The sequence below is a fragment of the Xiphophorus maculatus genome, chromosome 22 (genome assembly GCF_002775205.1).
Source record: "Xiphophorus maculatus strain JP 163 A chromosome 22, X_maculatus-5.0-male, whole genome shotgun sequence".
In the NCBI taxonomy this organism is placed as follows: Eukaryota; Metazoa; Chordata; class Actinopteri; order Cyprinodontiformes; family Poeciliidae; genus Xiphophorus; species Xiphophorus maculatus.
Window position 1 is genome coordinate 13,925,266 of NC_036464.1, and position 13,882 is coordinate 13,939,147.

Sequence of the window (13,882 nt, forward strand, 5' to 3'; positions counted from 1 at the left end):
GACAGATTTTTGTGTTTCTGACTTCCTGGTTGGAGAGGGGAAGAAGAAGAATACTATTTAAAGAAACAGTGCCCTCCAGTGGATTTCTTTAGCATATCGTACCTCAACCAAGCGGCAGAGATGGCTCAATCAGGTTAAGCTAAGTTAGGCACTCCTCATATTGAGATATAGAGACTCAAAATGTGCTAAATCATATGGTCGAGTAGGCAGTTAAAGGGTTAAAACAATCTTGGAATGTTATAATAAACAAGAGAGGATTTACTCTAAAGCAGTTTAAATGGTAGCTGGAATAAGGCATTTGCTCCATGTAAAACATGCACAACAAATAGAGCAGTACAATGAACACTTAATCATTTGGTTTTATTATTGATTAGCTATTATGGAATAGCTTGTTTTGCTTTAAATTGTAATGGATATTTGAAAATGTTCATAACAGTAGGGAATGCTGTAGAATGGCAATTGAAATGCTGAATGCTTCCTTAAGATGATATGAAATACAACATCATCTTCATAGAAGCACCACATCATCTGGTTTCTGTTTCCAGCCACTATAGTTTCCCCTTAATTGAACATTTTGTCGAGGACCTGCTGTGTCGTTGTGTGCAAATAGAGACCTGGGCTAAGCTGCAGTACTGAGGGATTTTTTTTTCTTTTTAAAGTAAAACAAACGTCCTTCCATATGTTGCCCCATGGCTTCCCCTCTTGAATGCAGAGTTCATCACAAGAGGAAGTGCAGGACAGACCAGTAGAAAAGCAATGCAGGCATTCGCTTAATTTTACTTTTAAGCTTAGCTACATGTTTTTATTATATATGTATGTATTCATTTTACTTTTTTATTCTCTTTTTTTATACAATAGAAGTCAGACACAGGAAGAACTTCTTTACTCTCAGTTTATTCACACCAATTATGGTGTGTGTAAATTAGCCAGATGCAAGTTGAATTAAGTTGACTTTAAATAAACTTTGTAAATGGATGAAAGTTCTGTATGTTATTAATTTAAGTCGTCTCACTTAAACTTTAGCGTACATTAAATATGACGGAGGATTCTTTTTGATCAGGGTTACATGTGTGCACATTTATTTGTTTGCTTTACTTTTTATTTTTTTTCTTACTCTTCGGACTCCTGAGGCGCACCTAGTGTGTCTCTCACACTGCTGAAATGTGATCAGTTTGGCCCTGACAGATTATAACACAGAGCAACTAGAAACGGTTTTAGTAGACAAAAACTTACTTTCAGTGTCTTTTAGAGCCACATTTCTCTTCTTTATTGGCTATCAGTCAATAGGTGTATTCAAGGAGAAGAGAATTACAAATAACCTCCTCTTAAGTCTATTAGGAACTATAAATACAAGTAGATACTGTACATGCATGCAGACAAGAGACTCAGATCAGGCTTTCCCTGTTTAAACAGGTGTTTTCCCAGACAAACATGGCTGTGAGTCGGTGTGTATGGAAAGACTGGTAAGGATGAGTTGTCACTCCTCACTATAATCTGTAAAAGCATTAAGTCTGCTACTCTGAAGCTCACAAGTATACATAGTGAATGCTTGCTAATGGATTTAGGTTTCATTCAAATTTGTTTTCAATGGAGCAATGACGTGAGCATGTCAGGAAAAAAATCGTTGCACTGGTTCAAAACGGAGACAGAAAACCTTAGTTGTTTTTTTCAAAAATGCATGTTAATGAAATTTGCATTTACTCGCATTATTATGTTAGACAAAAGTTGATATTACAGTGTAATGAAATTAAATTCACTAACAAATCTGGAAAAGAGAAACATTTATAAGATGTTATTGTAATTATTTTCTTCATCTGATACCAAAGAACTGAATAAGCTACAGTATGTTGTAGCTGTTTTTCATCATTGTGCTTTTCCACAGTTAGTCATGTTACAACCACAACCTTCCCTGTTTTTTGACCAACATAAGCAGTGCATAGTTATGAAATGTAAGGAAAATGATTTGTTTTCTGTCCAAGTATATAAAGATATCTTGCAAAAAAATAAACCAAAAAACAGCCCTTTTACTCAAAATTATGGAAAAGAATAAGCTGGAATGCTTGTATTGACTATAAGAAGCCATGTCATCTCTTAAATACACTGTCCAACTCATCTGCATCTTCTATCAAAATGTACTTTGTCATGCGTCATTTGACAAATTCCAAAGTGTTACTTTTGCAGTTGTTTGGATGCAGGCTGTGTACCCATTATGTCACAGGCCGTTTCTGAAAGTCTAAGGGGTCAAAGTTGAAATCTGCACCTGTGCTCAAGACTAAACAACTGTACCTGCCTCAAAATGAATGAAAAAAATAGCTGTACACTCAAATTCAAGAGGTGCTGAGAGCGCAAATGTGATTTCAAGAGGATTGGAGAGGCCAAATTCTACAAGTTTTAAACACATCCTTTCCAGGAATAGATTTAAGTTGTTAATGTGAAAAATGTTTATCTAAAAAGGACAAATAGAGTACTGAGTGTAAAGAAGCTGCTTGTTAAAGCTGCAGTAAAACATTTTTTGTACATATTAAAAAAAACTGTCACTATGTCCTGACATAACAATATGAAACAGAATCTGCAGAAAAAAAATATAGCTTCTATGCCTCCTCCCTGTGTTCCTACTGCCACCTGCAGAAAAACACTGCTCAGTCAGAAACAACCAGAGCCAAAGGACTTTGTTTTCACAGATTATCTCACTGTCAAGATGTAGTCACAGTTTCAACATATAAACACATTTTCTGTTATAAAAGTTACCTATGTGATTACTCGCCTGTGTTTTCTGTCCTCTCCAGGGTGTTTGAACAAATGTTTCCCTGAGTGTACGGGCATCATTTAAAGGTTCCACAAGACGATGGAGTTATAATAATACTAGGGTTAAAATATAAAATATCTAATTATGCATGTTGACGGTAAAATGGTGGAATTTGGTAAACTCACCTGTGACTAAACAAAGCTTTAGTCCAGCCTCAACCTTCATCCGCACGGTAAATCTAGCCACTAAAAGTCACCTTCTTACAGGAGCATAGAAGTCTCATATTTAAACACATAAGAGGAGAACTTTTCTCTTTTACGAACAGTGAGCAGAGCCCCTCTGCTGAAGTTTTATTGAACAAGTGCAATTCAGTGTCGGAAACAGACATCAGCACGTAAGAATGACAGCTTCAGGTTGGGTGTGTGAAATGTTATGAATTCAGCTCCTTTTTTGGTCGCAGTAAGAACAAAACTCCTGCTGATGATGCGCACAAACATTTAAACCTCAGTAGTTCAAAAAAGCTGAAAACAGACCAGTTATTACACATTTCAACAGCAGGGGAAAAAAAACAAAATACATTTGATTGAAGAAACTTCTGACAGAAATAATTAGAAATGAACAAATACGGTATTTTTCTAGGGTATTTGTCTGCCACTGGGTCTATTTTTCACTGACAAATAATAAATTAAGATTTATTTTACGATCAAGAAGTTAAATATTTTGACCCATGTCATTAACAGTAGCTTCGTGGGTTATAATGAATCTTTTTTTGCAAATTAACAATTTGACAGATTGTGTTGAAAAAGCCCCCTGAAAAGCATCTGTATACGGCTAAGGGACATATAAATGTATGTTTATGCAACATAACCATTTTAACCAATTTTTCTAGTTGGGGGTGTTTTATTTTTACATTAAACTCCAAACATGTAATGTAGACTTGTGTTATCTGAAAAGCTTTATCTGGTTATATTAAAACTATGATGCAAAAACAAAGTTTCATAAAGTAAACTCTTGACAGAGGGTTGTGACTGCCCACTGCTGACTGCCAAACTCTTCTTCGTGTGTGTTCTGCTTCAATAAAGGGATTACAGGGATTGCTTAAAATTAATGACACTTGAAAATACTGTGTAAAAGTTGTATCCTATGGCTGAAATGGTGAACAGATGTAAAATTACTAAAAATGGTTCAGAAGGTGTCTTTCTTATCTGCTCTGTCTGAGGAGATCAGGATGACTGAGGCGTATTTCATCTGGTTGTATGTGCGTATGTGGCCACAGCGAGGCCTGATGTATAAGAGAGGCGATTAAACCCATAGGAAATCTACACCTCAGCCTTGATATGTTGGATTCTCATATTGTTGTGCTGGCGCTTAGTAAGTCCGTATTTGAAGAACTCATAAACAGACCAGCTAATGGCTGTGGAGGGCATCTGGTAGATGACCCTCGCTTGTGCTCCCTTGAAGAAGCCCTGCAGGCCGCCCAGCCTGTAAACCGTCCTGAAGGCGTGGACCAGACCTGAGACGTGTCTGTGGGCTCCCTGGCTCTGGCCGGCGGAGCTGAGGGTGTGAGACTCCTGGGTGTTGAGCAGGGTCTTGCAGACGTCCAGAGGCGTGGTGGCTGCCGCTGCGATCGCCCCGGCCAGAGCCCCGGACACCATGTGGGACGAAGGGTTGTATAGTCTGTGAGGGTTGAGCAGTTCCTGGAGGTACTCGTAGGTCATGAAGTGGAGCACCTGGAAGGGCACGTTCATGGTGAGCTGGGTAGTGTAGCTGCGGTAAAAGGCAGCAGGACCCTCTCTTTGCCACACGGCGCGAACACAGTCCAACACGCCCTGGTAGGGCGACTTAAACATCTGCATGCGCTGCTTCACAACTGGGAACAGGTGGGGTAGAGGTGTTAATGGGAGGAAGGAGCCGAGCAAGTCCAGCGTTGACAGCACCGAGGAGAACCAGACAAGAAACAAATAGTCAATATGAGATGTGAAGGAAAGCTGTTTTTCAATAAAAACATGAGCATGAAGTGTATCATTGATTGAGATTTCATGTGACAGACCAAAATTAAGTACCATAAGTAACAGCATAACATAATCAGCATTACAAAACGGTGAAGAGGAAAGGATGATATCTTACTTTTAAAATATTTTAGACAAAAAAATATTCTAAATTAAAAATTAAAAGTTAGCTTGGCAAAGTATTGATCAGAGGAGTAGCTAAAACGCCCATGGCAACACTGGAGGAGCTGCAGAGATTCACACCTCAGGTGGGAACATCTGACATAAAGAACAACTATTAATCATACACTCCACAAATCTGACCTGAATGACTTGTAAAAAAAGAAAGAAAAGTTTCCCCTTGTTAGTCACAAATGATCTAAAGGACACAGTAAATACATGAAGGAAAATTCTCTGGTCAGATGGGACCAGATTTGGCTAATTGGCACCTTCCACACACAACCAGAACTACAATAAAATTGTTTAGCTCAAAGCATTCTCACCGAGGTAGAGTGAGTGAGTCAAAACTCAGATTAAAAATGCACTGAAATCTGGGCTTGTAAAGTGATAATATATTAAACATTCAAGCTGTTAATAATTTTGCGGGGGAAAAAAAGTATGTTATTCTTGCTGAGTTTGCTCAGACAGCTGCAGCCCACCCAACAGCTGCACAGGGGACTGAGACGAGTGCCCTTCCTCTGACATGTTTGGGCAGGTGGGTCAGGGACAGCTGTAATAGAAAGTGGGTGAGACTACCGGTTTGAGGCGGACATGGAGAAAAATTCACAGAGGCCTGGCACCTGCAAGTGTCTTCTGAAACTCAAAACTGCTGTTTTGAGAAGGGAAAAAAAACCCAAACACAGTACAAAGTTTGCCCTTACCTTCTGCTGGGTTCATGGCTGCATCGTGAAGCAAAGTGGCAACGCAACCAGCTGCTCCTGAAACACATACACACACAGACACACTTCTGCAGTCATCACACATGGAAATGGGGGGAAAAAAATACAGCCATAAGGAAATTTTTCACTTGCAACAGAACTTGTCTGGTCATGTCTGAGCATCTACTCCTACAGTTCAACGTTTTACACTACGCTCAAGAAATTATGTTAACCCAGCAGAATTGGTATGCACTTTGTGACTAAAAACATTGGAAACCTCCTTCAGTAGGAGCAAACCTGAACAAAGAGAGACCCCTGGTGGACAGTAACTCAAACACTTGAAAGAGCAGGGAAAGAGGCACAGTACCCACTAAACTAGAAAATAAAAAAAGAGAAAGAACAGGAATGACAGAGAATAACAGCAAGTTGGAAATCTGGAGGATTCATCCAAAATGAATCTTTGGAATCTCTTTCAGATGATTTCAAACATGACAGGTCAGACTACCACGAAAGCTGGAAGGAGCTGATATCTCTACAGAGCAAACAAGTATTTCTATTAAAATGCAAACGTTTTGACTCACTAGTAGCCTAAAGCTACCCAGAGCTTAAAAGATGCATGTTTAGCTTTAGAGTTTGAGTTGGAGCATCTTGTTGGAGTGTCAGATTCAAAACAAAAGGAATGTACAAATAGGGTTAGTTTTATGGTACCATTAGCCAAATGACTGTTAGCGCCAGGATGAATGGTATCACTTAGAGTCTTTTTGAGTTTCTCATAGCTGGCAAAATACAGAGCGTGAGCGGGCCCAGCGCCAATGGCCGTCGCATTCAGGCCTCTTAGTGGTCGCCAGACTCCCTCGGTGGCCACGATCCGGCGAAGAGCGTCCATCACATTCTTGTAGCGTGCTGCGGGGTCAGGCTGGAGACTCTGCATTCTTGTCTGCAAGAAAAAGAATGTTGCCATTTTAAAAACTTCATTTCTCTCCAACAATATCATTGGGATTGCATTTGGAACTGTAGCCGACCTCAACGTGATATTAAACCAGAGGGAAATGAACCTGTGATTCAGGTTGCTCCATGTTTTTCAAAAAAAATGGCAAAAACAAAAAAACACAGCAATACAAGTGCTTGATTAATAGTCTTCAGTGTGATTAAGAGGACAAATGTGGGAAATGAGGTTTGTGACACTGGGTGGGGTCATGTTTGTGTACATAAATGATTGAATAGGAGGAAGTGTGCTGTTACAAGCTCCAGGGTCACAAGAGGACATAAGCTTACTTCCTTTAATCCTCTCCCCCCCCCATGAACCTGGACCATTTCTCGTCCTAACACAGGCTAGCTTCATGGACTTCACATCTGCAGGAGAGGAGCCAGAATTTACTCAAACTTCATTCCGGCTCAACCGTGTAAAACTTTCATAAATGACCATATAATTTGTGCGCACTTCTTTTACACTTGCGAGTATTTTAAGCAAGTGGAGAAATGACCTATAATTCAGATTTTTCTGCACTTTGCCACATCTGTTGTGCTTTTGTGCTCTCGGTGCACACAATTCATACAGCTACGCGTATTTAGCCTGGACAGAAACAGCCCCAGTAGGACCAAGGGAAACCTTGAGGAATGGTACACATGACAGAGGAAAAAATATGAATTCTCTCTCAATAATTTCTGATTTAGTTGTTCAAGTGGGATTTCTGAGGACCGACTGGCTTGGTAAACCAAAAGTGAAGGTAATCACAGTATACAAGCTGAACAGAAAAAAGTAAATAGGCCCCACTGCTTCTGAATGTGTCGAACTGATAAACAACATGCAATGACAATAAAGCCGCAGTCATCATCTATGATCTGCGATCCTTCATGGTTTAGAAGAACCATACACCACCATGCTGACCTCATCTTTATAATGTTTTTTATTCAAACATTTGAGGAATGGCTGGAATGTGATTCACACAGTAAAGACACCCTTATATTTATACTGTAAATTAAGATCATGTATAATTTAATTTTGAGTTGCTCCTTTAGATTGTACACCATGACCGGTGGCTAATTACTGTATGAATATTTCTAAACAGTTTAATATGTCTTCACTTGAATGTGGGGGAAGCTTTTAAAGTGCTGCTCTTAATTTCTAACCTTCATACATCATCTTGTAATTTTCTTATAGATTATCTTTAAGTATTTTCCTTTTCATTGAAAACAGATTCTACAAACATTTTTCGAAAGGTTTTCCAATATCTACTAGTTTGTAAAGAAAAGGTTTGACTGCATTTTCTGTTATGTTGAGCACTGCATCAGGTTACTGTTTAATAAACTTTTGTTTTGGTAAGTTTGCTGCTACACTACGATATGCCCTTTGTACTACGCGTGACTTTCTCAGTAATGTGTTTTGCATAGTGTTCTGCTTTGGCCGCCCAGGATGCCGTAGTTTGCTCGTGACGTATAAGCAGTTCTGTAACATTCTCCTCTGAAGTTCTGACAGCAGATAAGCTTTAAGTTAAAGAAATGTAATCAAACAGACGCAATTTGCTGAAGTCAGTGTTGGTGTAAAACCCACAGAAGCAAACGTCGGTTAATTACCAATATAACACCTTGCTAACAAGTTAGTCAATGCTTGGAAATGCAGCCGAGCCAGCTGACCTTCGTCACGGCTCTGCAGCGTGTTAGCAAAAGAGCTAATGAGCTAAGCTAACAAACATGGAGGCTGCACAGAGAACACCCAAAGAAAACAAACAGCAACCGGGATGTGAAAGCATTCCGCATTCGTAAAAAGTTGTGGTTCAGTCTGTTAGCCATTGAGCCGTGCTACCTTCACACAGTCGATGGGGAACATGAGGCAGTGCTCCATTATCCCAGCCACGGCGCCTGCCAACATGTGGGTGCTAGTGGATGCTCCCTGTGGCAGACCTTCATAGTCAGGTTCCGAGTCCTCTGCTTGCGCATCCTGAGCCGCGCAGACAACGTCCACGCTTTGCAGCTGCGATTCCCCCCCGATACGCGGCGTCAGGCTGCTCACAATACTTTCTGAAACTCCCCAGAATCTGCCCCCGAGCCATCGAACTTCTGCCCCAGCTGAGGCTCCTGCAACCCCGGCATCACCGCCTGCGGTCTCCGCTGTCATCCGACGCTTCCTCACAAATCCATCTGTTTCCATGAGAAACGCGGCAGTACGTAAAGTCTTATCGCGGGGATTGAAGGCCCTGACTTTCACATTCCCTAGGGGCTCCTAGTTACTGTGTTACGACTCTCCGTCCCCGCCTCTGTCGTTTCCAAACAGAGCCCAGCAGGGGGGGAGTCGTACTGGTCGAGGAGTCTGAACACCTACATCCAGTGGAGACAGCGGGATGAGGAAGTCATTGCTCATTGGTGACAGAGCCCATTCACGCTATTGGCTGATTGACATGCCACTCATGACTGCATTTGTTTCAAACTTTTACTTAAAGAACGGTGCTTTTACACATTTCTGCCCGTTTAAAGTGCATATGTAGAACGAACAAACTCCTAAGACAAGATAAAGAGAAGCTGTACTCAATTTGGTCACATTTTAGGTGGTCACTTTTTCCACTAACTTAAAAATGTCAATTAAATCTAATTCTAAAATTTACACAGGAAACTGTTTTATTTGCCACAATTGGCTTATTGTTCTCAAACCAGTTTCACCAGAAAAAAAAAATCTAAGGGTCCACCCTTCAATTTCAGTACATTCATTCAACAGGGGAAAATGTTAAGGAAATAATTGCTCAACTGCACTATTGAACTTTGTTACCATTAGGACAACAGTTTTTGTTCTACAATATTTGACTAGGTTGGACCTTACAGAGAGAGTGATCTTTGACCTCTTTGTACAATCATTAAAGTCTAGATCATCTACAGTTCTCTTAAGTCTCCCTCTTCACCACAAGTTTTCAGTGCATATCTGAGGACTGAAATGGCCATGGAAAAAAGTTATACTTGTATGCTGTGTACACTTTCTGTGTAAATTTGGCTTGTAGTGGTCACCAGATTTTCCTTCCAGGTCTTCTGGTATTTTAAAAGAGTTTATAAATCCATGCTCATTAGCAATGTCCCTGGGGTTTTCGGAGGGGACATTGCCACTACCATGCTTAAAAATGCTTTTTCGCATAATCAGCCTTTGTTTGATAACCTACCAATTAAATTTTTTGTTGCTAAAAACCTAAAACTGAATCTCATCTGACCATAGCACATGAGTCCAGATAAAGTACCGGTAAACTTTACATGCTTACATTTGTAATGGTAGTACAAAATAACCTTTTATTGGCATTCATCCCACACAGCTAATACATTCAACTGGTTGTTATAATAACTTGGTGACCCCAAGAAGCAACACATTTGTGCAGTTCTACAAAAGTGAGCTTTGGAGATTTTAGTTTTTTACCTGTTCTACTACTCTCCTTACTGCATGTGGTGCTAAAAGAGATAAAATTTAAAAAAACAATAAAATGAACAAATAACCTGAATGTTTCATTATATTCACTACACAGAGGGACATGGATTCATATCAATAAGTTAATTTAAAAAAAACTCAGTTTAACTTAAAACATTTAAAATGAAATCAAAAACCACTTCACTTGCATTCATATTTAAGAAATTCACAGGTGTGTCCATAATTTCTTTTCCCTATGATAAACGGAGGCATGCCCAGGTCAGCATGGACAAATCAGTGTAGATGACGGATGAATCATGGAGTCATTTAAGACGTTTTACACACCAGAGTTATCTTAAAATTTACTTTGCTCTCTTTAGGCTTGTAATTATTGATTGAATTAAGAAACTAGCATAAAAATGTAAACTATTGAGATCATGAATCAATTTGATCTGCAGCTTATTAATTTCTCAACAAGCAAAAGTAACTACCGAAGCATCAAAATGAACCCACTTACATTCTTTGCTAGTGTGATCCCTGTAGTGCTGCTGGGAGCCTGATCCCTATCATCAGCACTCAATAGGATTTACTCTCAATGGGTTCATATTCATCTCAGGGGAACACAGACACCCAAAGTGCAATCAATTCTGCACATACTCCACTGGTAAGCAATTCAGAGTGGCCAATCCAGTTGCTGTGCTTGGTTTTAGAGGGTGGGAGGAATTGAACCAAGGCATGCACAATAAGAACAGTAGAAAGTAGTTTCATCCGATCTTTGCTGTGTCAAGGTTGTGTAGAGCACACAAATTTCACTCACATAGAAGGTCCAGAATTGAGATCGAAACCTAGGACCTTCTTATCTTTTTAGAATGAAGCAGCAGTGCTAAAACTTGCACTAGTGTGCAGCAAAATGCAATTAATCAAAATGTTTTACAACAGAAATACGTTAATATCAGCATCGGCATTTGTGATGTCTCATAAGTTTATAGCTTTGGTCAGATTTACACATTTACTTGTATGGTGATCTGCTATCCAGCCTTTGCATCCATCCATCCATTGTTTACATCCGTCTGGGAAAGCCAGACATTCTTCTCCGTCTCTGTCCCAGTAGGCCATTCCCAGAAAACCCCGGGATCCTGTTCCTGTTCTTTTAGTGTGAACCACATCTCATGATCACAGAAGAGGGGTGGAATGTAAAAAACAAGAGCTTTACCTTTGGAGGCTATTTTTTTTTTGTACAAAAAGCCTTAAATCTTAAGAAAGCATATAAAGAAAGTCTGGTTACCTTTAAGCAAAATATAAAGTAAAGGGGGATGACTGAAGACTTATTCGCTTTGTTTATACAGTGCTGATACTATCACAATTCATAGACTTCTTGATATTTGTCATTCTTAAATGGAAGTTTTTTTGTTTCTCATTTCTGTTTCTTTTATTTTTAGGTGATGAATGTCATGAAAAGTTTCTCAGTGTCAGTTGCATCTCTCAAAAATTGCCAGATTTCTTTTGGTCACTATTCATCCAAATAAACCCAAGAGATAAAACCGATCGACTTCTTCATCCATAAGTATTCATTCTGCACCTTTTATAGACTCCTGTGAAACAGTACCTCATGATTTCTGTGTATAAATGCTGAGACACGTAACATTTCCACCAGCGAATGCATTTGCCTGGAGGCAATTGTTTTTCTTTTTTTTTCTTTACCAAAGAGGGGTAATTGTGTTTTGGCGCGGAGCTGTTCCAGCTTAATTAGATTTTGGCCCTTTATTGCCTGAGAGAGCCTTCAAGGGCTGCAGTGTTGAATTTCTGCCGACAAAGGGGAATGAAGTGTTAATTTCTGCTTACAAGAACAAAATCTCCTGGCTGGATCGTTTGATCCAGTTACGGTTGATTGGTCGCTGCCGCAGACGCTCCTTTAAGGAAAACCGAGCAGACACAATATCAGGATCATTTCTCTTCCCTGAAACTAATGCTGCTCTAATACGCCAAGGGGGATGCGTTTTAATTCTTTCAGGAAACTCTAGATCACCATAGCATCCCATTTCATTGCCCCCTACCAAGAGAGTGCACAATCTACGCAAACCTCAGGAATTATTTTACACTGTCTAAGCAAAATACAGTGAAAATCCTGTGGACCAGATGGTACTCTAACTTGCTTAACTTCTGCTGTGTTTGGTTATTTTTACACCAACTAAAGTATTTAAATCATGTTTCAGATCTTACCAAGCAATTTCCAGCTCGTCCAGCCAAACTGCAGCTCGTAGATGGACATCATGATCTATGACCTCTTATCTCTTTAATGTATCGTACAAGAACCACTAGGCCAAGATGACCTCTTTAACAGTAGCACTCGGAAACCATTTTGTGTTAAGAGTTCTTCTTAAAGTGCTCAAGGTTGGCTCTTATACATTGACATGAGTTACACACATGTCCAGACAAGCTGTGAAATGATTGCCTTTAAAAACTTTATTGTTTTAGTGCTTTGCTACATATAATTTTACCATAGAAAAGAAACTGAAAATGTGGAATATCACACACAATTGGGGAAACAGGTGTTTCCTTCACATTAAACTTTTCGGGGTTTTTTTTTTATGAGAAATTCAGTACTGTACAGTAAATAAAAAAAACTACAAAGTAATCCTAGATCTATAGCAATTAACTACTTTCACACTGTGCTATATGAATCAGTTGTGACTGACTAAAAAAAGCTTATAGCTTTATGAATAAGTTTTAATGGGTTCAATGTGCCCCCTGGCGGTCATTTGCATATTTACAGCATGATCAACTACTTCACTGAAGTTACTGCCTTGCAAACCTTTTCATAGTCAAATGGGCTTGAAATGATACATAGTTTTAAACATTTATTACAAATTAAAATAATAAAATTAGTTTCTTGTTTCTTCGTGGTGCTGGCCACGCATCGTCCTTTCAAGGCCACAAGCCTTCAGTCTCATCTGACCATATCCTCCAGGTGTGTGCTTTAAAGCATACATAAAAAAGGTTAGGGGTACACTTTCTTGTTTCAAATTTAAGTAGCATTATTATTTGAATTGCATATTATATATATATATATATATATATATATATATATATATATATATATATATATATATATATATATATATATATATATATATATATATATATATATATATATATATATATATATATATATATATATATATAAGGTTTAACCTGGACAAGTCGCCAGTACATCGCAGGGCAACACAGAGACAAACAATCATTCACACCTAAGGAGAATTTAGAGATCAGTAACCTATAAGGACATTTGGACTGTGGGAGTTAGCCAGAGTACCATGAGAGAACTCATGCAAACTCCCTAAGCAGAGAGTTGAACTCAGTGCCTTCCTGCTAAGGCAATAGTGCTACCTACTGCACCATATTGTGCAACCCCCTACTCAGGTTTACATTATTGGAATAACAAAAGCAGTTTTAGTGTTTTATGTAATGGTGTCAACATTTAGTTTTCACTACTTATAAACATCTCTGAAAAATCACTGCCGTTAGTTTAAATGAGATTTATGTTGATGCTTTTATTTTGAAATGTAACCGGACGTTCTCTGTTTAGAGAAGCGGGAGGAAAAGTTATGGAAACACCGCTAATATCTAACACCTGTTAACACAATCTCCCTGCCGTTATTATATTTATGTCCCCAAGTCTTCTGAGACCCGGGGTTAATACAGCAAGCTCGTGAAACTAAAAAAACATAAAGAAAAGTCCGATACCTGAGAAGAAAGTTAGCGATATTTAAAAAAAGAAAAAAAATGGAATGACGGAAGTTAATCTCATCCAATCGGATCCTTAAAAAATGTCTTGTTTCACTGCTTGTCCAATCGGGTGTAGCTCTTCAGAAACGCCTTCCTTTGGAAAAGC

The 13,882-nt window shown here is 39.0% G+C and overlaps 1 protein-coding gene across 1 annotated transcript; it reads right to left on the bottom strand.

The window, feature by feature from the left end:
• Nucleotides 1-3,052: 3,052 nt before the first annotated feature.
• LOC102228623 (mitoferrin-2) lies at nt 3,053-8,939 on the bottom strand. Its single transcript, XM_005801559.2, has 4 exons — nt 8,416-8,939; nt 6,321-6,549; nt 5,616-5,672; nt 3,053-4,616 (listed from the first exon to the last, which is right to left on the bottom strand). The coding sequence occupies exons 1-4, from the start codon at nt 8,758-8,760 to the stop codon at nt 4,066-4,068; spliced, it is 1,182 nt and encodes a 393-aa protein (XP_005801616.1). The 5' UTR covers nt 8,761-8,939; the 3' UTR covers nt 3,053-4,065.
• Nucleotides 8,940-13,882: the final 4,943 nt, after the last annotated feature.